Source organism: Pongo pygmaeus, chromosome 1, assembly GCF_028885625.2.
Source record: "Pongo pygmaeus isolate AG05252 chromosome 1, NHGRI_mPonPyg2-v2.0_pri, whole genome shotgun sequence".
Lineage (NCBI taxonomy): Eukaryota > Metazoa > Chordata > Mammalia > Primates > Hominidae > Pongo > Pongo pygmaeus.
In genome coordinates, this window is record NC_072373.2 from 208,064,367 (window position 1) to 208,090,543 (window position 26,177).

General features: G+C 52.9%; 1 protein-coding gene across 4 annotated transcripts in view; it reads right to left on the reverse strand.

The window, feature by feature from the left end:
- The window catches only part of EPHB2 (EPH receptor B2), a 203,393-nt gene extending 178,133 nt beyond the window's left edge, over positions 1-25,260 (reverse strand). For 2 of the 4 annotated variants that reach the window (XM_054448539.2, XM_054448531.2), the window contains exon 1: positions 25,038-25,260. In XM_054448539.2, coding sequence (XP_054304514.1) covers positions 25,038-25,098 — 61 coding nt within the window. In that variant the 5' untranslated portion in view covers positions 25,099-25,260. The remainder of the gene's footprint in view (positions 1-25,037) is intronic. The other 2 variants (XM_054448520.2, XM_054448510.2) reach the window with 1 other exon arrangement.
- Positions 25,261-26,177: the final 917 nt, after the last annotated feature.

Consider the following 26,177-nt stretch of genomic DNA (forward strand, 5'->3'; position numbering starts at 1 on the left):
CTGTAGACCCCCGTGTGTACGATGCGCTCTCTTCCACAGCCCCCCAACTCTGCTTATGATAGCAACAATGATGACCACTACGATTATCTTTATTGAGCACTACCTTTGGGCCAGGGACAGTGCCACATGTCTCTTAGTGCTATTTATCATCCTCATTTTACTAATGGGGAACTGAGGCTCAGAGAGGGAAAACAGCCTATCGAAAGTCATAGAGCGTGTAGGTGTAAGTCAGGATTTGAACCCAGGTCCCTCGGAGCCCACAATCTTATCCGCCGTACAAGATACCTTAGGCTGCTCCGGTCCTGAGGGGGGCACAGGCAGGGGCTCTGCCCTAAGTCAAGTGACCCTACTGACCTCCCAGCCCTCTCCCTCAGTCCTGCTCTCTGGGCCGACTCACTGCCAAGGGAGTCCCAAGTGCCCTATAGGAATCATTAGGCTGTCCCAGGGTGGGAAGAGGATTTCACGGAAGGCAAATTCCCATGAGTTAAGCCAAATGAGTCAAGCTTGAATTGCAGACTTTCCCATCATGTAGAGCTGAGATAGGCTCTACCCAGGGCCCTCAAATCAGACCAGTGGGAAGTGGGAGAAGGAGGCTCCCTGCTGGGAGTTCAGAGGTTGCTAGAAACCCTGTCCTCAGTAGCTGTTCCTGCTCTCAGGCCTGGGGTAAGCCAGCAGTCTTTTCCAAAGGCAGAAAGTATGGACTGTAAACTTCCTTAGAGGCCCTGGTTCTTCTTCTTCTTCTTCTTCTTCTTCTTCTTCTTCTTCTTTTTGATACCGGGTCTCACTCTGTTGTTTAGGCTGGAGTGCAGTGGCATGACCATGACTCACTACAGCCTTGACTTCCTGGGCTCAAGCGATCCTCCCACCTCAGCCTCCCAAGTAGCTGGGACTATAGGCACACGCCACCATTCCCGACTAATTAAAAAAAAAAAATTTAGTAGAGATGGGGTCACACTGTGTTGCCCAAGCTGGTCTCGAACTCCTGGCCTCAAGCAATCCTCCTGCCTTACCCTCCTGCCTCACCCTCCCAAAGTGTGCTGGGATTATAGGAGTGAGCCACCGTACCCAGCAAAGGTCCTGGTTCTTAACAGCCGTCTCAGGAAGATGCTCCCACACCATGCCCCGCAGGCCACAGGAGTCGGTAGAGCAGGTTCATAGCCCTGCTGTGCAGCCTTAGTCAGTGTCACCCTCCCTTGAGCCTCAGTCTCCTACCCTGCAGGGGTGTTCTGAGATAATGTATGTAAAGCATCAAACACCCTGCCCAGCACAAAGCAGAGGCTCAATAAAACAAAGTTGTATTCATTATCATCAGCACCATGGAGCAACACAACAGAGGCTTGTAATCTGTAAGTCCCCTGAATTTTTTCATAAAAGTATCTGTGTGTCTCCAGCTTTCTAGGAGGGGGCAGTTCATAGCCTGTGGCAGCTTCTCAAGGCTCTTCAGGACCCCAAAGAAATTAAGAACCACAGCAAAATAATACTGACGAACTTCAGGCCGGGAGCGGTAGCTCGTGCCTGTGAATCCCAGCGCTTTGGGAGGCTGAGGCGGGCAGATACCTGAGGTCAGGAGTTAGAGACCAGCCTGGCCAACATGGTGAAACCCCATCTCTACTAAAAATACAAAAATTAGTCGGGCGTGGTGGTGCACACCTGTAATCCCAGCTATTCGGGAGGCTGAGGCACAAGAATCGCTTGAACCCAGGAGGCAGATGTTGCAGTGAGCAGAGTTGGCACCACTGCACTTCAGCTTGGGCAATAGAGAGAAACTCAGTCTCAAAAAAAAAAAAAAAAAAAGAATATTGACATTCTGGTGGTACTTTATTGAGTGTATATATCTCTGGGCTTTGGTTTCTCCGCTTGAAGACTGGGGAGCCCTACCCTAACTGTCTCACAAGGATGTTGTGAGGCTCAGGTGAGACTGTGGAGGGGAAAGGATGCTGTGAACCACACTGGGCTGTGCATGGGCTGTGCCGGGGGGTGGCAGATTTATCCTGCTCCTGCTAAAGAGGCAGCCAGGACCAGCTGCCTGCAGGCTGGGCCACAGAGGCAGCTGCTCCAAAGCCCCCTCACAGTGAGGCCTGATAGAGACATGAGCCCCCCGCCCAAGCCCAGGCTGGCCCTGGGTAGGGGGCCCAGGGCAGAGCTCTGTCCTTCTTGACTGAGAAGCTCCTGACAGGGCCACTCCTGTGGCCTCTGGGCTGGTGTTTTGTTTTTGGGGATCAGGAGGCCAAGAATCCAGTCCCAGGTTCAACTTCTAGCTCTGTCCCCACCAAATCATACCAGGCCAAGAATCCAGTCCTGGGTTCAACTTCTAGCTCGGTCCCCACCAAATCATACCAGCCTGATGTAGTAGCGTGTCATGAGCATGGACTTTGGACTTAGAGAATCGCGGGTTCAAATCCCAGTTCCGTCACTTACTGGCTATGTGGCCTTGGGCAATTTACTGAACCTCCCAGAGATTCAGTTTTCTTCTCTCTAAAACAAAAATAATAATAGTCCTGCCTCACAGTGGTGGATTCAGCATGGCAACATGGCACATAATAAGGCCATGGTATATGCTGATTTCCACCGTGCAAAACTACTCTGTAAAATCAATCCTTTAAAATGACTGTTAACATGAATGTTAAAATTGTATAACGCTAATATTTTCATCATTCATATCATCACTCATCACTGTGTGACTTTGCACAGGTCCTTATCCTCTCTGGGTCTTGGTTTCCCCATCTGAAAATAAAGAGGCTGGTTAGAAAGGCAGCCTGGGCCAGGCGCGGTGGTTCATGCCTGCAATCCCAGCACTTTGGAAGGCTGAGGTGGGCGAATCACCTGAGGTCAGGAGTTTGAGACCAGCCTGGCCAACATGGTGAAACCCCGTCTCTACTAAAAATACAAAAATCAGACAGGCGTGGTGGCAGGCACCTGTAATCCCAGCTACTCTGGAGGCTGAGGCAGGAGAATCGCTTGAACTCGGGAGGCAGAGGTTGCAGTGAGCCAAGATTATGCCATTGCATTCCAGTCTGGGTGACAAGAGCAAAACTCCAAAAAAAAAAAAAAAAAAAGAAAGAAAGGCAGCCTAGGAGGGGGAACATTCGAGAGTCTGGACAGTCCTGGATTAAAACTCAGGAAAAATCCACTTGGGCAAATCCTTTCATCTCTTTGAGCCTCAATTTCTTCATCTGTGTTATGCATCTCATTCTTCATTTGTATTCAACAGACACTAGCTGATTTTTTGAGTGTGATGTGCCAGGTCTGGACTAGATGCTGCTGGTAAAACGATGGTCCTACCTCTAAGTGATGGGTCATGGTGACACCCCCTCCCAGGAATGCAGGAGGAGCAATGGAGATATCAATGTGAACGCGCCTTGTAAGCTGCAGAGCCGCACAGTGTCAGCTGCTGTTAATGGACCTTAGAGGGCCTCCAGTTGCAAATCAGAAAATAAAGCGGGGCGGGGGGGCGGTCCCTAAATATTTACCTGCTAGGCAAAAATAAGAACCCCTTCAGCAGAGGCACAAAAGGCAGCTTTAAAAATCTAGACATTCGTGTGCGTGTGTATATCTGTGTGCACACGCGCACTGAGGGTGTGGAATGAAATGAGGTCATATGGAAATGGACTATTTTTATTTCAACAAGGCATTTTAAAAATACTCTTAATTATATGAAGATGGGGTAAAGATTTTCTCAAAAATTAAAGAGAAGAGTTAGAGCCGCCCTCCGGCCCCCCACGTGCTTCCCCAAACCCTGCTGCCTCTGCCTCCAGGCTTCCACCCCCACCTTCTCTGGCCCCCTCACCTTTCCCAGGCCCCCACAGCTCTTGGCTCCCACTCCTGGGAGCCAGTTGGCCCACACATCTGGGCAGAAGGGAGCCAGAATTCACAGAGCCCCACCCTCTAAGCCCTTTCCAAGTGGGTTCTTATGTCATCCTCACTCTGGGAGGCAGGCCCTCTAATTCCCACTGCACAGATAAGGGGAGCTCATCACCTCTGGAGCTCAGGAAGGTTGTGCTCCCAAGCTGAGGTCACACAGCCTGTAAATGGTCTGTGCGGCCCGGAGCTGAATCTCCTCCGCTAGAGGGGGCCGCCTTCCAGGGCAGCTGCTGCTGAAGTTCTGCAAGTCCTGAGACCCAAGAGATCCTTAGGACTGCTCAAACGAAAGACCAGGCAAATTCCTCTTGGGTGGGACGAAGACTGGGGCACAGGCCGCACAAAAGCATTCCGGCCCTGGCTTCTATGCCCTGGCTTCTACACAGTGATGATTTTGTTGTTGTTGTTTTGTTTTGTTTGAGATGGAATCTTGCTCTGTTGCCCAGGCTGGGGTGCAGTGGTGTGATCTTGGCTCACTGCAACCTCCACTTCCCGGGTTCAAGCGATTCTCCTGCCTCAGCCTCCAGAGTAGCTGGGATTACAGATGCGTGCCACCACGCCTGGCTAATTTTTATATTTCTAGTAGAGACGGGGTTTGACAGGCTGTTGGCCAGGCTGGTCTTGAACTCCTGACCTCGTGATCTGCCCGCCTCGGCCTCCCAAAGTGCTGGGATTACAGGCGTGAGCTACCGCGCCTAGCCGATGATGGTTATTTGTTGAGCACTTACTATGTCTCAGCCGCCTACTAAGGTAAGGACTATTACCCTCTCCATTTGACAGATAAGGAATCTGAGGTTCCAAGAAGTGAAGCAACTTGTCCACAGTCACACCTAGTAAGATCTGGCACCAGGACATGAACCCAGCTGGTGTGACTGCAGAGCCCCTCGGTGGTCCGCTAATCCCCCAGTGCAGCCCCCAGCTCAAAAGAGGGAAAGGGCCTCGTGCACAGTCGCTCAGCAAGTCCTGACGGGGGTGGATTTGGGCCCGGGCCAGGCTCTTCTCTGTCCCTCTGCCCTCCATTCCCCCCCAGAATGATCTAGCACATGCTAGAGTCACCACCCTGGCTGCCAGGAGATCGTATTGTCAATACATTATCAATTTACATTAGAAAGAAAGAGACATATGCTTCCATGTCAAAAATGCCAACGGAGCCTCCTGGGGTGAGTGGGGGCAGGCCAGAGGGAGAAGACATTTAAGGTCCATTTGCTCTCCGCCCCCTCTGGATCCCCCAAACTATGTGAGGCAGCCTGGGGAGCAAAATCAGGGCCGCTTACTGACAACTCCCCACCACTGCCTGCTTGGTCCAGCCACCGCCGTCTCCTGCCTGGACTCTGTGATGGTTGTTCCTGCCCCCTGCTTTGCCCCTCACTCTCTGGCCTCTTAAGACAGAGTGGTGCTTTCTGAACCCAGGTTAGATCCTGTCTCCTCCTCAAAACCCTGCACCACTCCCATCTCACTCCAGGTAGAAGCCAAAGTCCTGCCATGGCCGGTCCCTCTGTGTCACCTGCTCCCATTCTCACCAGGCTCTCCTGCTGCGGCCACGCTGGCTGCCTTGTACACCCCTGTCACAGGGCCTTTGCCCAGCTCTCCCCACTGCCTGAGACACCCTCCCCCAGGTATCCCCGAGCCCCCTCTCTTGCTTCCTTCTGGCCTCTGCTCAAATGTCACCTCCTCAGAAAGGCCTTCCTGATCCCTCCTCTTGCTGGCCCTCCCATCTCTGCTGCAGTTTTCTTCTTAGCACCATCCCTACTTAAGCTACTCACTAGATATCTGGCATCAGTCCTGTCCATTAGAATAAAACCTCCATAGGGCAGGACAATCCATGCTGCCCCCTGCAACTTGCCCACAGCCACACGGCTGGTAAGAGCTTGGGATGTCAAGACCCCCAAAGGCCAGGGATCCCTGACACCTCCCACCCAAGTGCCCACAAGAAGTGGGGGAAGGGCCACCTGGCTTGATATCCGTTGGATCTGAGTGCACGTCTGTCCCGCTGACTAGCTGTGTGGCCTCATCAAGCCACCCCCGCCTCCGCCCCTGGCTCTGAGTATTAGAAGCCTCATCTATCCATCCAGGAGAACAATACCAGTGGGACCTTCCTCCCAGGGGGCTGTGCACAGCCAGTGTGTGAGCTCCCCAAGGCCAGGCCCACGATGCCTAATTCACCTCGGATCCCACACCCCCACCCTGGGGCCTGGCCCTGTGCCAAGCCCCTGCAGACTTCAATCCCACTCTGTTCAATTAAAGGGAGATGACGGATGTCACAGCACTCTGCCAACTGTCACCCAAAAGAACAAACAGAAGCATATCCTCCTTTCAGTCATCTGAGAGCTGTGTATTCATTCATTCATTCTTCCAATCAATATATATCAGTTGAGCACTTACTAGGGGCTGGGCGCTATGCTAGGCCCAGGGAATCTAAGTGATGAAGCAATTGGATCATGGTCCCCGCCCTTGTAAAGTTGACGGTCTGGTAGGAGAGGTAGAGATGTTCAAAGAAACACTCTATTTTAAAATTATGATGTTGACAAATGCAGCAAAAGATTGGCCCATGGAGCTATGCAGGGCTCTGGGAACACCTCCTTGAAAACATGAAGGATGGGTGAGAGTTATCCGGTGACAAGGGAACAGCATTCCAGCTAGAAGGACCAAGCAGTGCAAAGGCCCTGTGGTGGGAAGAGTCTAGGAATTGCAAGGAACTGAAAGGCCAGAGTGGCTAGAACCCCTAGATGGAGGTGGGTGATGGAAATTAGGCAGAGTGGGCAGGAAGCAGACCGCACAGGGCCTATGGGCCACGGAAGAGTGACCCAAAAGCAACAGGGAGTTGTGGAAATGCTCTGGAGCAACAACATGACTTGATTCATGATCCAACCCTGGGTCATGTTCTCCTAATATAGGTCCGTCTGTTTCTGTCTCCCAGTGTGGCTATGGGCCAGGGTGTCAGGCTTGAAATCCTAATTTGGAGATTTCAGGACAAAAGGTCATCTCCTTCCAGCATCTCATGCCCAGGTGAGAATGTCTACACCCCTCAGAATGGGGCATTCCAAGGCTGTCTGGGTGCCCACTGGCTGAGGTCTACTTGCTGCCCAAGGTCTGCCCAACAGCACAGATGTCACAGAGAATTAAAACCTGCCCAGAAGTTCAGGAACCTTGGTGCAGCTCCCCCTGTGATCCTAACTGGGAGGCATTACCCCGAGTGAGCAGATTATCAGGATGTGTAATTTCTGGAATAAACACAGCTGTGTTTGTTTCTCCACGCAGCGCTCCAGACAGAACGGCAGCCTGGCCCGCCGCGTGCAGCTGGAACCTCGCACCTTGGGACGGATGCCGTCAGGGAGCCGAGAAAACACTCCTCCCGCAGGCCACTGGGAGCTGTCATGCAGGTGGATTTGCATGGAGGCCAATTCAGGGCCCCTAAGGAAGCAAGTGATGAGACCACAGAGGTGCTGAGGTCCCAGAGGGGAAGTGAGCATTGAGACACCTCCAGAGGCCTTTTCCCTTTGGGACTGGGGGTCATGATCAGGCAGGACAACGGGCCTTAGAGTTGTCAGCCATGGGAAGATCATCCCTAGTGTGATCAGTCCATGTGGGAGGACCGTGAAAAGGTCAGAGTCCAGCCCTGGAGCTTTCCAGGTGGGAAAGCTGAAGTCCAGAAAAGGGGAATGGGGGCATTAGGGTAAGAGACATGGTCTATCCAGCACCTACTTCGTGCCAGGTCCCACAATAGTTCCCAGAAGCACTCACCCGGCTCTGCAGCAGCTGTGCAGCCCTGCAGGCTGTGGGGCCCCACAGAGCAAGGCTTCTATCCCAGTTCCATCACCCAGGAACTGTGTGACCACGAGTAAGTCATGTGTAATCTCTCTGAGGCTCAGTTTCCTCCTCTGCAAAGTGGAGATAATCATACCAATTCCACACCTCAGGATTGTTTTGAGGATTAAACAGGATTCTGCATGGAAAGCATTTTCTGCCGTGCCAGGCACATTGTGAGGAACCCATAAATCGTATGTATTCCTTATTCATTCATTCATTCATTCAGTAATTTTTTACTGAGCACCTGCTAAGTCCTAGGTGCCATGCTCAGCATGTGTAAACAAAAGAGATAAAAAAATCCCTGCCTTTGTGAAGTTTACATTCTTACAGGGAGGTGATAGGAAAAATGATGACTAAATAATGTTTTATTTATTATTATTATCCCCATTTTACAGCAGGGTAAACTGAGGTTCAGAGTGGTTAAGACATTTTTTAAAAGCTATTTATTTTTATTCCACCTTACTCTCAAGAGGGCTAGAGGCAGATGTTAAATACTATGTCTGAGTCTCAGCCAGGTGCAGTGGCTCACACCTGTAATCCCAGCATTTTGGAAGGCTGGGGCAGGAGGATTGCTTGAGCCCAGGAGTTTGAGACCAGCCTGGGCAATACAGAGGAGACCCCATCTCTATTAAAAAAAAGAAAAAGTTTTTTTTTAAAAAACAGAAAAGAAAACATAGGCAAAGACAGGAGAGGAAAAAAGAAAAGAAAAATATGTTCAAGCCTCCACAGCTAGAAAAGGGAGCCACCAACTTATCTCCCTTGGAAGGAGTTTTATGCTATAGATCTAATCCCAAGTTCCAGCCCTGCCACTATCTCTGTGTGTCCTCAGGCAACCAGCTGTCCCTTTCTGGGCCTCAGCTTCCCCATATGTCCAGCTCTGACATTCTGCATATTCTGGGATGGTTCTCAGGGTGCTGCTTGGGTTGTCCAGGCTCGATGGAAGAGCTGAGGCCCAGCAAGGTACTGGCAACCCTTCCCTGGCTCAAGGAGTGAAGTGGGCAGGGTGGGACAGGGTGCGGAGGAGCCCCCTGGGAGCTGTGGGGCTTCAGTGAGGGGAGAAGGCAGGCAGGCAGCTGCTCTGCCCTAACTCGTTCACTCTGTCCTTGTCCCTGCCATTGTGGCCCATCCACCAAGGATGTGGGCTACGTCCTGGCCTCTCCCACTGCTGGAGTAGCTGGCTGGGCAGAAGTAGCCACACCCAGGGTCTGGCTTAATAGAGGCTAGGCCCATATAGCCCCTCCTGGCCTCCAGCTTGCCTCTCCCTGCTCTGGATCCTCCTCCCATGCCAGGCTTCATGGCCATCTTCCTGAACCTTTCCCTCCTTTTGATTTCTTTCAGTGGCTTCCTACTGCTTCCAGTGTCAGCCATAGCTCATCACTCAAGGCTTCTCTTACCCAAACCTCTCCTGCCATTTCTTTTTCACACTTTGGTTCACCATGGCTCATACAAACCTGCCCCTTTCCAGCCTCTAGGCCTTTGCCTAGGCTGTTCCCCCTGCTAAGAATGCCCTTCTTTCCATCCACTATATATCAAAATCCTACCTACTAAATAATGCCATCCGGACGGCACAGGCTGGAGGACTTTCCCCTCCGCACTCAACACATTCCATCTCATACACAAGTATGTACTAAAAAGTGTGACCTTGGGTATATCACTGAACATCTCAGAGCCTGCTTTTTTACCTGCAAAATGAGCATTATTAACTATCACGGGCCGGGCGTGGTGGCTCACACCTATAATCCCAGCACTTTGGGAGGCTGAGGCGGGCAGATCACTTGAAGTCAGGAGTTCAAGACCAGCCTGGCCAACATGGTGAAACCCCGTCTCTACTAAGAATATAAAAAATTAGCCGGGTGTGGTGGTGCACGCCTGAAATCCCAGCTACTTGGGAGACTGAGGCAGGAGAATCGCTTGAACCTGGGAGGCAGAGGTTGCAGTGAGCCAAGATCGTGCCACTGCACTCCAGCCTGGGTGACAGAATGAGACTCAGTCTCATAAAAAAAAAAAAAAAGAAAGAAAAAGAAAAAGAAACTATTATGCAGGGTTGTTGAGATAAATTAGAGCATGTCAGAACCTCACCTAGGATGGTGCCTGGCACTTAGTGGGGACTTAATGATGGAGGCTGCTGTGATCATGATATTGATGAGGGAAGAAGAAAAGAAGAAGAAAGAGCAGAAAAGAAAGAAGAGGTAGAGGAGGAGGAAGAGGAGAAAGCAATGGAGTAGGAGAAGGATAAAGAGGAGGAAGGAGGCCTTGCCTATCACCTCTACTGGGATATAATTCTTTGCCGTCAGAACGTCGATTCTCTTTAATTTCCCTCTATGTCCCCTAGCATCCTAGAGTCGTTCAAAAATGACTGCTGAATGGATGGACAGATGGATGGATGAAGGAGGGAGGGTGGGATTGTGAGAAGGAAGGATGTACGGACAGATGAACAGAAACAGATCAGTCTGGAGGAGATGGAGTGTGCTATCCCAGAAGCCTAGCAGCAGAGCATCCCACTGGCAGCAGAGGCTTCTGGGACCAGATGCCAAATCTCTTCCCCTGCTGTTGCATCTCCCCCTGGCTCTAAGCTCCTGTGCTCCTGGCCAGCATCAGTCTGCTCTCAAGGTGGAGTGAGTAGAAGCTCGGGGCAGCTGACACCCAGGGGAGTTCCAGCTCTTCCCCCACCTGTCACCAGCCTTTGACAGCAGGAACATAACTCCAAAAGTGTGGGCCAAGTCAATGGGAAAATAGGATTTACTTTACAGAAATTCACTTTGGGGGCCAACTTCTCCAGAACTCCCCAGTGCAAAAACCTTGGCAAATCCATAGTCAATGGCTCAGAAGGTTTCTCCAAACCTGGGGAGTGTGCTGTTTGCTAGCTCTTTCCAGAGCCAGAAACTGGAAAATGAGGAAATGTCACAGTCCAGATACAAAAGGGAGTCTTGGGGGGAGAAATGCACTCTGGTTTTTGGTGTTTGTTTATTTATCCATCGATTTCATCGATTTATCCATCCAACTATCCAAAACAGGCAACCATCCTGCCGTTGTCCCTCTACTCATGAAACCAACCTGTTATCTATCTATCTACCTCTCCATCTATCCAGCCAGCCAGCCAACCATCAACCACTCAACAATCTACCTCACCATCAACCTGCCCGTCATTCACCCAACCATCCAATCCATACACTTATCCTTTATCTATCCAGCCACTTATCCATCTAACCATCAATCACTCATCCACTCATCCAACTGCTGAGCTGCTCATCCAACCATCTAACTGTACACTACCCAAGAAGCATGGATGAGAATCTCCCAGTACTGTTGGGGAGAAACCTACACATGGTATGGCATAACCTAGGCAATATAAAAGGGGTGCATACAAGGTGCCACCAAGGACACAGAGGCCACCAAGAGCAGAAGGGGGAGGGGCCAGTGAGAGAGATCAGAGCAGGCTTCACACAGGAAGAGATGCTCAAGCTTCATCTTAACAGGTAGCAAGAACTGACCAGGGAGAGATGGTGAAAAGGGTACCCAGGTGAGGAGGAGAGGGAGGAGCAACATGAAACAGTATGGTGGATTCTAGGAGCCCAAAGCCTTGAGTCCTCAAAACTACTTGGTTAGCTGTGAGCCCCGGGCCAGTCCTCAGTTTTTCCAAGTCCACCGGACTCTATAATTCCCCTTGATTCCTAGAAAGAAAGGGCCATGTCCTGCGGCAGCTGGGTAGGAAGCTGTCATCTGCTGCCCTGGGCTGTGCTCTGATGGCTACAATAGGGTTAAACCCAGCAGGGAGAGAAAAGTGGGTGCCCTAAGATTTTGTGAAACAGGCTTTGCTGCCAAACAAACCCAGGTATAAATCCCAACTTCTTATTTTGCAACGAGTTATTTAACTTCTGAGTCTTTCTTCCCTCTTCTGAAAATGAAGAAAACACCAAGAGCTCTATGCTAGGCCATTGTGAGGACGGAACCAGCTAATATAGGGGGAGTACTTGGTAAGCTGTGGGTAATACCAGTTACTCTTCCTGGTTGCTGCCAATACTCAAGTCCTACTGTGTGCCAGGCAAAGTGATCTAAAACAGGGGTTAGAGAGCCGGCCTTAGACAACACATGAGTCAGTTATCAGTAAATGTTAGTTCTCTGTCCATGTATGCAAATTATGTACAAATGGTTCAGAAAAAATATATATCTCTACATTACACACACACACACACACACACACACACACACACACACACACACACGTGCAAGGGGGAAAGGGCGGCAGAGAGAGTGAGAACACACAGGAGAGCAAATGTGGTAAACATGTTGATGATTGTTGAATCTAGGTGAAGGCTAGACAGGTGTTTTACTCTGCTTTCAATCTCTCTGCATGTTTGAAATGTGAAAAAGAAAAGAAATCAGCTCTTTCTCCATTTATCTTGGAGCCAGACCGCCTAAGCTTGGATCCTAGCTCCACCACTACTGGCCGAATGGCCATGGGTACATGAATGCCTTCTCTAAGCCTTAATTTTTTCATCTGTAGGAATTCAGCTAACAATAATACCTAAGCCTGGTCCTTAGCAAGTCCTTAATACATGCTAGTTGCTGCTGTTATTATTACTACTATTATTACTCTCTTTGAGTGGCTGAGACACTGAGGATGAGAGAGGCTTGGTAAAACAACTCCTTTAAAAAAAAATACATGAGCTCTTTTAATTCCTCAAACAACACTATGGGGTAGGTGACAGTATCCTCACTTTACAGATGAGAAGCTAAACCTGAAGAGGGTGAAATGGTTTACCCCTGACACCACCAGTGAGTGGAAAGACTAGGATTTGAACACAGTTCTGCCTGTCTCCAAAGTTCAGGGTCCTTCCCCCAATATCTCTTCCCTCTCCTGGACTCAGGCCAAGGGGCCCAGCCTCATCACCCTTTCAACTCCAGAAGGGGCCGGTCAGAGGGAGTCCTGAGCTTTGCTGGCATGGCTGTGCTTCCGGGCTAGCCAGGGGCACCCAGTGTCAGGGGCTCCTTGGCAGCTCGGGAGCCCTTTTCCACTGTTCTCCCGAGAGCTGCGGGAGCTGCCATCTGAGGCCGCGGGGAGTGACAGCTGACGCTGATGGAGACAGGCAAGAGGATGTACCGGCCAGAGCCCTGACTCGAACAGACTCCCTGGGCCATGGCCTTTCGTGGGTTCCAAAAAGGCCCTGCGGGCTCTAGATGAGGCTGTTCCCAGGCTCTGCCTCCCCGTGAGAGGCGGAGAAGCCCCATTCAGGCGGGACACATCCCACTGTGCGCTAAGCCGCTTTCTCCCCACTTACACGTTTCAGATGCTTTTTGTCCTTCCGGCTTCCCATGGACTCAGGCCAAGTGACAAGTTGGTGCCGTGGACATATGTCGTCGCCATAATGGGAATGTTGACCCCATGCTCTCTCCCTGCTGGGGCCAGGCGGCTTGCACCCCACCCCAGTGCTTGGCATGCCCCATTCTCAGTCACACAGGACTCCTTCCAGCTCCCCAAATACATCACACACTCACAGGCCTCCTATCCGGATCTTTGCAGATGCTGTTCCTGTTGCCTGGAATGGCTGCCTCGCTGCTTCTTCACCCGGCTCTTCCTTAAGAATCATCTTAGAAGTCGCCTCTTCTAGGACGCCTTGTCTAACCTCATTGTATAGTTCAAGAAGCTGAGGCTCAAACTGCTAAGAGGGCCAAGGTAACACTGTTAAGTGTCAGAGCCAGAGGTCCAATCTAGCATGGTTCTAAGTCTAAGACCACACTGCTTTTCATTCATTCTGCCAACTCTACCTCCCTCAAGAAGAAACCTAGGGAAGACATGCTTTCTGCCTTCGAACATGGCAGATGCCTGCAAGATGGATCTTATGTTTCTGGATTGTTCTGGAGGGTGGAAAACAGGGACCTTGCAGGGAAATTACAGGGAAAGAGACTCCCCCTTTCAAGGTGAGGAGCCATGTTTTAACACCTCCCAGTGCCTACCAGCTATGTGACCTTGAGTAAGTCATTGAACCTCAACTTCCCCATTTGTACAATGGTGCTAACAATACCATTGCTATTTCTTTACACCAAATACCTAAACCAGAGGTTGTAAACTGCCAGCCAGTAAGCCAAATCCAGCCAGCAAACACGGTTTGGTTTGGCCAGAACTGTATTTTAGAATAAAATGAGTAAACATTCAAAAACCAGGCATGGTGGCTCACCTCTGTAATCCCAACAATTTGGGAAGCTGAGGCAGGTGGATCACTTGAGGCCAGGAGTTCGAGACCAGCCTGGCCAACATGGCAAGACTCCGTCTCTACCAAAAAGAAAAAAAAATGCTGGGCATGGTGGTAGGTGCCTGTCTTTACTCAAAATACAAAAATTAGCCAGGCGTGGTGGCACATGACTGTAGTCCCAGCTACTCAGGAGGCTGAGGCCCAAGAACTGCTTGAACCTGGGAGGCAGATGTTGCAGTGAGCCAAGATAGTGTCACTACACTCCAGCTTAGGCAACAGAGCGAGACTCAAAACAAAACAAAACAAAACAAAAACCAGTTTTCCCATAAGCATCAGAACTTTGCAAATCAGGCTGGGTGCAATAGCTTATGTCTGTAATCCCAGCACTTTGGGAGGCTGAAGGAGGATCGCCTGAGTTCACAAGTTCAAGAATGGCCTGGGCAACATGGTGAAAGACTCTGTCTCTACCAAAAAAAAAAAAAAAAAAGCTGGATGCAGTGGCAGGTGCCTATGGATCCAGCTACTTGGGAGGCTGAGGTGGAAGAATTGCTTGAGCCCAGGAGGTCGAGGCTGCAAGTGAGCTGCGATTGCGTCACTGTACTCCAGCCTATGAGACAGAGTGAGACCTCGTCTAAGAAAAAAGAGAGAGGAAAAAAAAGAACTTTGCAAATCAAAAGATCTGGCAAAACCGGACACAGATTCCTGTGTGACAACATGGTCAGGAGTGGGTAGCACCTGCCTTTTTTAGACTGGACATGCGCTCTTCCTGGGGGCACTATTATACTTCCAACAGTCAAGTCACCTCACTCATTCACAACGCAGGCCAGCTCACAAGTCTGGGGTCTCTGATCAAGACTCTTGTGATTTATTCCCTGTATTACGTTAGGCCAGATTTCCTGGTCAGTCAGCAAACAGAAACCCAATTTCTTGCTCAATGGTTTAATGCGTCAACTTTGACTATGTGTTTGTTGCCCAGGTCCCCCTCAACTGTCTTTGGAAGCGACACTCAGAGCTCAGTGGTCCCACCCGCTCACTTCACTGTTTGTACACATTTCCATGTGCTCTGGGGCCAACCTGTAGTCCAAACTTAATTTGACAATAACTGGCCCACGCCTTTAGAATTTTTTCTTTTCCTCTAATGCTTCCCCACTCCTGCAATGACCTCTGGCCGAGGTGGGAGTGACAACCAGTCACCCCTTTACCCGGTCTTTCATAGTAGAACGAAGAACACAGTTACTCCTCGGCACAGCCTTCTGTAGTGCCTGAAATTACGATGCCCAGTTCACTGATGAGGAAAATGAGGCCTAGAGGGGTGAAGTGACCTGCCCCAGGCCAAAGGAGCACCTGGGACTCATCTTTTCAGTTCAGTCCCACCAGCCCAAGGCCCCTTTCTCTGGCCTCACACCTCACACTAGGTCTTGAATATCTACAACTCCAGGCTGCCATTTTTCATGAATTTTAGGTTCGCTTATTGCACAACCATCTATCTAATATCTGTCATGAGCCAAGCCTTGTGCTGTACGTGGTGAAGTGGAAAGTCCCTGCCTTCTCAGAAGAGGCAGATAACACTGAAGACAATTCAGGGGTAAGTGCTGGGGGTGGGGTGGGAGGGAATGAGATTTCTGGCGTCCTGTTGCCTCCCCACCCCCATCCCTGGACTGGACGATAAACTACCTGTGAGAGGCTGTCTACAAATATGGCTGCCAACGATTCCTCCCCCTACTAAACACGAAGCCACTCCTCCCGGTAAGGGGGGGTCTAGATTCAAGTTTGGACCACAGGTTGGCCCAAGAAACATGGAAAACAACAGGGTGTAGGGGCGGGCACTGAACTCTGAGTGTCACCTGATTCAGGGGGTCAGGACATGTTGAGTGGGATGCTGGATAACCCACCATTAAATTTTCTATGCTAAACAGTTGAGAAAGAAATGGGACTTCTCTTCAAGGATAAAACAAAAAAATCAAGGCCAGTATGTTTTCCTTTTTCTTGAACCTGATGAGGAAGCCTGGGATGAATCTGATCTGGCGTTGTGACTGGCTTTGACCAGCACAGAAGGCTGCAGGGGTGACACTTTGTGACATTAGATCCCAGCCCTTAAGAAGTCTTACAGTTTCCATTTCACCATCTTGGGACCTAATTGCCACAGACAGAGGTACAGTCTAGACTAGCAAAGGATGGGAGATAGTGAGGAGCATAGGGGGACCAGCCTTCCAGCCTTCTCTATGAGGGCCTCAAAGATGTATATGAAGCCATGATGGAACTTCCAGCCCAACCTAGCTGAGTGCAGCCTCCTGAGTGATCCCAGCTGACAACCCGGGGAACAGAATAAGCACCCAGCTGAGCCCAGCCAATCCACTGAATCAGGACAACTAAGAAATCATTATTGTTTTAAGCCAGTAGGTTTTGTGGTGGCTTGCTAAAGATAAGTGATATGCTTTTCAGGAGTGGAGTCCTGTACTTTTTGTAGCTCTCCCTTCCCTTGCCTGAACCCCTGAACCCTGGCACTGGGCACTGAATCCTGGAGCTGGAAGAGGCCTCCAAAACCACTGAATCTCACCCCTGTCATTTTATAGAAGAGGCAGCTGAGGCTTGGGAGGCCACACAATTGACTCCAGGTCACACAGGGTAACAGAGGCAGATCCAGGAGGCAAACTCAAGCCCTTACAGGGGTTGAGCACCAAGGGTACATCTCCACCGACTTGCAACACACCAAGACAAATGTATGTTGCAAGTCAGTAGAGAGGTACCCCTGGTGCTCACACATTCTGTCTTAAGAGGCAGTCACTCCAGCCAACTGTGGCCATGTGAGAATGTGGGCCCAGCGAAACCAGATTGTCTGACTTTTCAGAAATGCCAGAAACAGGACTTTTCTGTAAAATCTCTTGATTTTCAAATGTTGGCTAAGAATTCGAACTGGATAGATGAGCTATTAAGATTGGCCCTGGGCTTCAAGCTTGGTCCCACTGCTGGCTTTGGGCGAGTCATATTATCTCTCAGACCTCAGTTTCCTCATCTCTAAAGTGGGCCCCGTGGCTCCTGCCCCTTTCAGGATGGCTGTGAAGGCCCGATGAGCTACTGTATTTGGAAATACAAGCTGCACATGGCCCTGTGACTGTTTCGTAGTCTCCGTTCTCTGTGGAGGCGCCCCTTACAACATAATGAGTTAACACCCGATTTGTCTAAGTTAGAACAACATTATTCTGACCATTATAACAGAGATTGCATTTTTATGGCAGGTTTGTGAGTTCTAGAACCCTCCCATTGCATTATCTCAGGATGTTGATGGAGCTGGAAGCTGGACAGCTGCCTTAGAGACCCTCATCAGAGGGAGAGCCAAGCCTTTCCTCTGAGCAGGGAGGCACATTCCAGAAGTGGAGAAGAGCATGAGCTCCAAAGTCACCGGACTTGGGTTTGAATTGCTGCCTCACCACTCCCTAGGTGTCCTTGGGCCAGTCACTCCTCTCAGAGCTTTGGTTTTCTCATCTGTAAAACGGGCATAATAATACAACGACCTGTGGGGCTGTTGGGGCAATTGCACAAGGCAACACACATAATGCTGTTAGTACAATGTCTGGCATAAGAACTGACAGCTGCTGGGCACGGTGGCTCACACGTGTAATCCCAGCACTTTGGGAGGCCGAGGCAGGTGGCTCGCCTGAGGTCAGAGTTTGAGACCTGCCTGACCAACATAGTGAAACCCCGTCTCTACTAAAATATACAAAAAATTAGCCGGGCGTGGTGGCAGGCATCTGTAATCCCAGCTACTCAGGGAGGCTGAGGCAGGAGAATCTCTTGAACCTGGGAGGCAGAGGTTGCAGTGAGCCGAGATCGCACCACTGCAGTCCAGCCTGGGCAACAAGAGCAATACTCTGTCTCAAAAAAAAAAAAAAAAAAAAAGAATTGGCAGCCATTACCATGATCATGGCAGGGAAGGTGGTGCCTGGCAGGCACTGGGCAAAGAAGGAGGGCACAGCCATGAAGGAGTCTACCCCTTTCCCAGATTAGGGAGGCTGAATTGGAGTGTGGAGGGGGCCTTTGAGAAAACCTGGATGGTACCCTGAGTGGGCAGGCTGGAGGGGCCTCTCAGCCACTTGGCAAGCCAGTCAGACCCTTGCCCTGTAAGGTTCAGAACACAGTGGGTGGGGGAGAGCTGGAGATGGAAAACCTGGTACACTGGCCCTCTGTTCCCCTACTGTGAATTGAGCTTCCCATTGGTAGAAAGCAAGGATGGCAACCGTTAACATTTATTGCAAGCTTAGCACACCTGAGGCACACACTCAGCTTAGTCTTCCTCAGATTAACACATCCGTTGCTCACAACCATCTCAAGAGCTAGGAACAATGATTACCCCCGTTTTAAAGATGAGGGAACCAAGGCTCCGAGAGGTGAAAACACAAGCCAGAGGACACACAGTACGGAGCAGTCTGACTCTACACACATTTCCTGTAACTCCCAGGCTCTGCTGTTTATAGAACAGGAGAGAAAGTGATCAGGGCTAAGCAAAGGCTCTGTGGGACTTCAGAGAAAGGGGCAAGTCATTCTGGCCGGGGGCACGAGGGTGCTGCTGACATTTAATGGTTATGGAAACTAATAAAGAATGGGCACAGCTGAGTGCCAGGCAGTTCTGCCAGTCATGGTACACAGCATCTCACTGAATCCTCACCATGAGCCTCTGACACATGCGCGGTATCCTCCAGTTTCCAGATGAGGAAGCTGAGGCTTAGAGAGTGGATCACTTGGTCAAGGCCACATAGCAGGCAAGGTCCCCTCTTCTGAGGACACTCCCACCCCGCGGGGGCTGCAGCAGGGCGGCAGATGGCTCCAGGAAGCTCACCTAGTGAGGGTGTCCTAGGCAAGCCCCCAGATGACACGGGGGTACTGGGGAGACAGGTGTCCCCCTCCTGCACCCTCCGGAAGGCAGCTGCTTTAAAAGGCCCTAAAATGCTTTCAAGGCAGCCTTATCAGACGGCCTGAGCTGATCCCAATCAGGGAGCCTCCAGGTGCTGCCACAATCAACAACTGCCTGGCCTGCTGCCCCACCCCTGGGAGCTGTGCAAACATTCTTTCCTTCCCTGCCTTCCCCCAGCTAACCCTCTTTTTATGCACGAGCCAGAGGCAGCCAGGGCTGGTGGGCGCTAACTCTGATTGATTTCACTTCATTTCAGTCTTTTCCAGTTTCCTGCTGAGGTTTCTCTTCCTCTTTCCCAGGAGTCCTGTGTTTTATCACAGGCCGCTGGGGGGCAAATTTGCCTGCCTAATGGAAAGACCTGGAGAGTATGTTAAAAATACAGACTCCCCAACCTTGTTCCCCATCTCCCAGATCTCCAGCTAAGTCAGGCATGCAGGTGCCAGGTCAGGAGACGGGTCCTTGGTCGGAGGTGTGGAAGATCCTCCTCCGCCAGGAGGCCCACCGTGCTCTGCATCTCCTCCACCCTCAGTGGGAGCATGGGTCCCCTGCCTTGCCCAGCCCAGGCATCCTGACACCAGCAGGCTCCATCTGCCCCTTCCTGTTAGGGGCCTTTCTATGTGCAGAGGTCCAGTCTCCAGTCTAAACTCACAGGTGAGCTCTGGGCAGGCAGAGTTGACCAGAGGCTGAATGCCCAGCAAACTGGCCCATAGAATCTGTCCCAGGCAGGGCACAGTGGCTCAGGCCTGTAATCCCAGCACTTTGGGAGGTCAAGGTGGGTGGGTCACCTGAGGTCAGGAGTTCGAGACCAGCCTGGCCAACATGGTGAACCCCCGTCTCTACTAAAAATGCAAAAAAAAATTAGCCGGGTGTAGTGGCACATGCCTGTAGTCCCAGCTACTCTGGAGGCTGAGGTGGGAAGATGGCTTGAACCCGGGAGGCAGAGGTTGCAGTGAACTGAGATGGCACCACTGCACTCCAGCCTGGGTGACAAAGTGAGACTCCATCTCAAACAAAACAAAACAAAACAAAACAAAACAAAAAAACCTGTCCCCACTTTGGCGCTGATGCAGAACCTTGAGGAAGTAGGGCCAAGGGTGCCTAGGACAATCCCACAGGAGGGAGGGGGCCCATCCAATGTTCTATGACAATTTCAGGGTAAACATAGATCCCCAAGACTTAGGAGGCTTAGGGACCCCAGATGAGAGTCCCTCTGGACTAGGAATCTGAGTATTTTCCCCTGACAGCTCTCTGGAGAAAGAGGCAGGGATGGAGTCTGAGTCTGTCCGCACTTGGGGGGTTGCCATCCCGAGTCTGGGGAAAGTTGGGAGCTTGTGGGGTGGGTTAGGGGAGACACTGAAGGCTGATCTGGTGCCTGGACAAACTAGATGCCAAAAAGGGGGCCACATCGCCATCATTGAGGGAAGGACCTCAGAGGGGCTGAGACCAGAATTTAATGAGTGTCTGACACAGGAACCCAGGGGGAAACTGAAGTTCAGGGAGTCTGCGCTCCTCGTCCCAGAGCACACAGCTGGGATTTGAACTCACGTCTGTTTGCCCCTGAAGGCTATGCGTTTTCTCTACCACACACTGCCTGTGAAGTCAGCTGGCCCCGTTCCCCACCACAGGCAGAATCCCTTTTCCCGACCAGCCCCTGACATGAACTAGGTGCCTGGTGACTCTTTAAAAATATATGGATGGATGGAGAAATGAATGAGTGAATAAGTCAACTGGCTTTCAAATTCTACAACATTTAGGTTTTAAATCTAAGCCCTGATTTCCTGGCTAAGACAAATACATGAAAGTAGCCTCCTTTAAAAATGAGAAGCAAAAGAAACAGACATAAAAGGAAAACCAATTCCAAATTAATCCCATGGACGGTCACTGGGCCTTAGACAGGTAATGCCCCAGAGGTGGGCCCAGTAGGGTGGAGGTGGGGATGGGAGAGTCGAGTTGGGGGAGGGAGGGAGGCAGGCTTCCCCAATCCCCTATCATAAGTGGACTTGTCTACCTAGCACACAGTGGCTGCTGGCCCATCTGAATGCTCTGCTCCCCCTGAACTGGTCTATTCGTTATCCCCAAGCACTTTCTTGCATCTCTACTCAAGCCATCCCCTTGGTATCTCCCTCCAGGAAGACCTCCTTGATTTCCTCTGCCAGATGGACTTCCCTCCATCTCCACATCATTCTCCCAATACTTATCACACAACACAGTATCATATATTCATCTGTTCATTCACTCAACATTCAATTCATTCCATGTTCCTCAGCTGACAATGTCATTCCGTTACTGAGCACCTGCATGGCTGGGCACAGTTCTAGGCACCGGAGATGTCATAGCAAACATGGCAGATGAAGTCCTGGAGTTTACAGTCTAGTGGGCAAGGCAGATGCCAAACAAGTCTTTGATGCTTCTTCAGGTGGTGATGGGTTTCATGAAGCACAACAAAGCAGGTGGGATGGAAAGAAGCAGAACTGGGTCTGTTTTAGAAGAGAGAATCAGGGAAGGCCTCTGGGGAGGTGGAATTTGAACAGAGCTCTTCAGACCAGAACTGTGGACACAAAAATGAGCCAGATGGGTCTCTGCCTTCAGGGAGCTCACAGTCTAGCCGGGAACCGACAAGCTGGCTTTACTGTGACTGTCCAGGACCAGATCTGGCTCATCTGAACGTCACCACACATTGCAAGTCAGTGATCTTTCCAAGCATGAATCTGGCCAGGTCCCTTGATAGCTCAAGAATCTTCAAGGGCTCCCTGCTGCCCTCAGCATCTGATCCAAACTCCTCAGCCTTCCATTCCAGCCCTTCAGGACCTGACCACCCCACTCCCATTCTCAGTCTCAACCCCCACTGCTGCCCTCAACACCCACCCTCCTCAGACACATCAATGTAAGCACCTGATCATCCTGCCTCTGTGTCTTTCTATGGACATATAGACATGCTATTTCCTTTTTTAGGTAAAATTTTCCACATCCTCTAAGTTCTAAAGTCAACCTCTTTAACTCTTGGGAACACAGTTCGTTAGCATGACAGGTGGCTAAGAAAGTTTCATAGCAGGGAAAATGGGTGGTGAGAAAATGAGGCAAAGCATAACAGCATAAAAGATGAAATAACCCTGTTCTGTCCTCAAGTGCCCCTGCCGCCCCGGGGGGTTCACAGCCTCCTCTGGGAAGCACATTGGACCCCGTATCACGCTCTGTCTCGCCCACTCTTTTCCCTGTCAGCTTGTCCCATCTCCTTGCCTGCCCCGGAGTCCAGCATCCTGCCAGCCAGAGAGGAAACTCTATCGATATTTGGAGAGCAAAGGAGCAGATGTAAGGAGGCTGATTTTCTTGAGACCCTGACCTTTGGATTCCATCTAGTGGCGGGTCTGCCACCGGCCTCCTGTCCTGTTGGACGTTTCCCCAGTGCTCTTCCATCCTGCTCTAAGCTGCCACTTCACATGCTCCATGCTTTCTTTCCCTTGGTGGGGGGGCGGTCTCATGGTTTGGGGGAGATGCTAAGCTTACCGTCCTAACCTAGAAACCCCCCGTATACACATACACTCTCCTCTCCCCCATTCTGAAGGCTGTAGCTGGGGATTTCCTGGGGACTTAACTGGCAGGACAGCCCTTTACGGGTTGAGGAGACGAGGAAGGAGGAAGGGAAGGAAGTGGTAGCCATGTGGCTCTGGGTTCTGGGAGCCAGAGGGGCCACCCTCCTACTGCTCCACGGCCCAGTCCTGTCTCCACAGACTGTGTCACCCTCAGAGGACGCTGGTGTCTCCCAAATGTGCACAGGCAGCACCGTCCATCCCTGGCTTTGAAGGGGGACTTTTCCCACCCATCATCTGGTCTGATCCTCACAAACACCCCAGGAGACAGGCAGGACAGGTGCTATCATCACCCTCACTGGACGGGGGAGGAAAATGAGGCTCAAAGAGGGGAAGTAGGGTGTAGACGATGGACTCTACAAGATATTTCGCCAGGCCATTTTACACCCAGAGAAACTGAGGCCCCCATAGGGAAGGGACCTGGCCCAGGGTCCCATAGTAAATGAGAAGCAGGCCCTCTGACCTCCACCTCACACCATCTCCCCATCCATTCGGCCAGCTCCTTATTAACCACTGATGGACTAACTTCCTAGTGTCCAGGGGGCAAAAGGAAGAAGAGCCTGAGGCAAGCATTGGGGTGCCTGCTGCAGCCCTCCTCCCGCCCTGCTGTGGCTTCCCTTCCCCACCCTGCCCCAAGTGGCAGTCCAAGTAGCCATACCCTCCTGTGACATCAGCGCCCACCAGCACTGTGTCCAGGGCCAGGGTCCAGGCTGGCCACAGCCCACCAGATTCCAACCAACCTCTGCCAGGGCGATGGCTGGACAGACGTGGCCCTTCCATCTACCCCGGAGTAATTAAAAACACACCCAGGCCTCTTCCAACGAGAGAGGGGCCAATTTTCTTCCCCTCCAGCACCGCTGACTGCAACCTAAATAGCAATATTTATGCCAAGCTCCCCATAATACTGTAAACATCCCAATGTATAGCGGGCCAACACATGAGTCATTTCCCCAAAGCCAGAGTTAATAAGTGGTACCTCAGCCATATTCCACAGAGCTCCCGCCAGCAGCCAGGCCCCAGGGCTGCCCTCCACACCCAGGGCCCGTGGCACCCTCGGTGCCCCAGTGGCCCTACTCCGGGAAACCGCAGGCAGCCGCCAAATCCCCCAGGAGCCGAAGGACAGCTGCCTCAGTGCCAGAAACTGTGGCTGCCATCCAGGGACACCCCCCACCCCCTGACTGCGGTCACTAAAGTGCTCATTACCGAAAGAGAAACTGAAGTTGTAGCACAGGGTCCCCCACGACGCCTTTCCCAGAGGCCGCAGCCCCCACGCCTGGTCTGATATGCTTTTTTTCTTAGGCTGCAAGAAGGGAAGGGGCTCCCCACAACCCTAAAGTGGCCTGAGAAGTGCACACAGACATCATCCCTAAGCCCACGGGAGCAGAACCCTGGAAGGGCTCACGCAGTTTAGGGGCAACAAAGCCCAGCTAAGTGAGTGCTGGTTCCAAAGAAAGACCACAGACCTGGGTTCTATTTTTGTCCCCCAACGGCCCTGGGTGAGACATCGGACTTTTCAGAGCCTCACTTTCCCTATCTGTTAAAGAGAAGTAGGAATCATACCTACCTGTGTATTTTGAGGGATCCAACACACTTGTGGGCGGGAAAGCACTTTGTAAAGCTTAAAGTACCTTGTCAGCTGTGCAGCACGTTGTAAACCACAGAGAGCTGCATATAGTGCGAAGTACTTCATAAACTGTAAAGTGGTTTGAAAACTGTAAAGTGCAGTACACGTGAGAACCATTATTCACGTTCGCTTCTTGCCCTGCAAGCTCGGCCATTCCTGGTGGACACACCCAGACCGCACTAACTTTCCCTCCAGAGCAAGCTGGCCCCGGAGATCTAGCAACTACCCCTGCCCCCCCGGGGGTCAGGTGGTACCAATACACGAGGCCACGGGGAGAGGGCCCGGCGACCCTGGCCAAGGCCAACACATGGCAAGAGCATCTGGCCCGGCCCCGGCGGCAGCTGGAGAGTTCCCGGGGCTCCAGCCGCCACGCTGAGCGCCTCGGCCGCGGGGCGGTGGCCGGCGGGGGTGCCCGGAGACCTCGCGCGGCGGAGAGATGCCCACAGACCCATCCCCCGCGCAGTCCTCTCGGGTAGGGGACCCCATTGTACGCCGCGGGCGATGGGCAGGCACCGACGCGGGGGCTGGCGCGCTCCCTTCCACTCTGCCAGTCCCTGCTCTCCGGGGCGCCGGGCCCCATCTCGGGGGCGCGGGCCGGGAACCCCCACCCCGGCCGGCCGCGGTGCCTCCCTCCCTCTGCTCCCTGCCAAACTTTCCAGCCCCGACCGAGCGCCGGACCCCCCCGCCCCCCGCCACGGCCGGGCCCGCGCCCCTCCACCCTGTGCCGAGCAAGACCAGGCCGGCGCGAGGCGGCTGCCCGGGCCGGGGGCGGCAAGCGCGCGTGGGCAGCCCCCAGCCCTGGGCGGCGCTCGCCGGGCTGGCTACAAAGCCTCGGCAAGATGGTCCCTTCGCCTCCTCCTGGCACAGTCAATCAGCTCCCGCCGCTCCCCGGGCGCCCGCGGGGCCCGCTCCTCCCGGCGCGGCCGGACACACCTCCCCGCGGCCACCTGCGCCCGGCGCCGGCCCCCGGGCAAACTTTGCGGGCCGCGGAGAGGAGGTGGGCGCCGGCGGCCGCCCGTGCCCGGCCGCTCCCCGCCCCCATCGCCCGCCCGCCCGCTCACCTTCCACGGCGGCGAGCAGCGGCAGCAGCAGCAGCGCGGCCCCCAGCCTCCGCAGAGCCATGGCTGCGCTTCCCGGGGCCTCGGGCCGCGGCGCCGCGGGGCCCGGAGGGCCCGGGCGGGAGCGCGCGCCCCGGGCTCGGGGGGCCAGGGGGGGCGGCAAGGCGCGGCGCACACACAGCCGCCGCCACCGCGCAGCCAGCAGAATGAGCCATCCAGCCCGGGCAGAACGGGGACCCGGGCTCCGCCAGCGCTGGGCACGGCCCACCTGAGCCGCGGGCGCGGGGGGAGCCTGGCCGGGCCGCCGCCCCCCGCGCGCGCCCCGGGCCCCGCCGGCCGCGCGCCGCCGCGAGCTCGGGTCCCCACACCGCGCCCGTAGGGTCACCCGGGGGCAGCGCGGGCCCTGGAGCGCGGCGACCCCGCGTGCCCGGGCCACTGAGACCCCGGGCTCCCCCCGCGCAGCAGTGGTCTCTCCCGGCGCTGTGGCTCCTCCAGATAAAGCAGCGATTTCAGCCCAAATGTTTCTCAATTTTTATTGAATGCTGCAAAGCCGGAGAGCGTCTGGCGCGGCTGACAGGGGCAGGGAGAGCGGACGGAGGGGAGGGCGGGGGAAGGGGCTTCCCAAAGCGGGGGCCGGCACTACCTGTCAGGGCAGGGAGTCCCACCCCCTCGCCTCAGCCCTGCCACCCGGGTCCCTGCGGCTTCGAAAGGGACAGGACTGCAATGAATGGAAAAAAAAAAAAAGGGTGTGGGGGGTGGTGGCATCTGGGAACAAAACAGGCGGCTTTCCCAGGCACTGGGGCTGGGCCGGGGCCTCCGAGTGGGAGATTGGGCCTTGGCGCTACCCGAGGGCCTGGGGTGGGGCTGGGCGGGGGGGGGGGGTCACTCGGCACTGGTGGGCTGGGCCCTGGCAGGCAGACCCCAGGCCTCCCCTCCCTGCCCCGTTGTTCTGAGCTGGCCCGTGAGCCCCTCACTGCAGACTCGTCTATCTCTGTATTAGATTTCTCCTTCTCTGTTGATCTTGCTCCCAGTGCAGTTTGGGGATGGGGTGAAGGAAGTCCATGGGTGAATCTGGGGAAAGCCCCAGCCACCCCCACGCTGTGGAATGGACCTGTCTGTGCAGCCGTGGTTTTGTGCATGGCC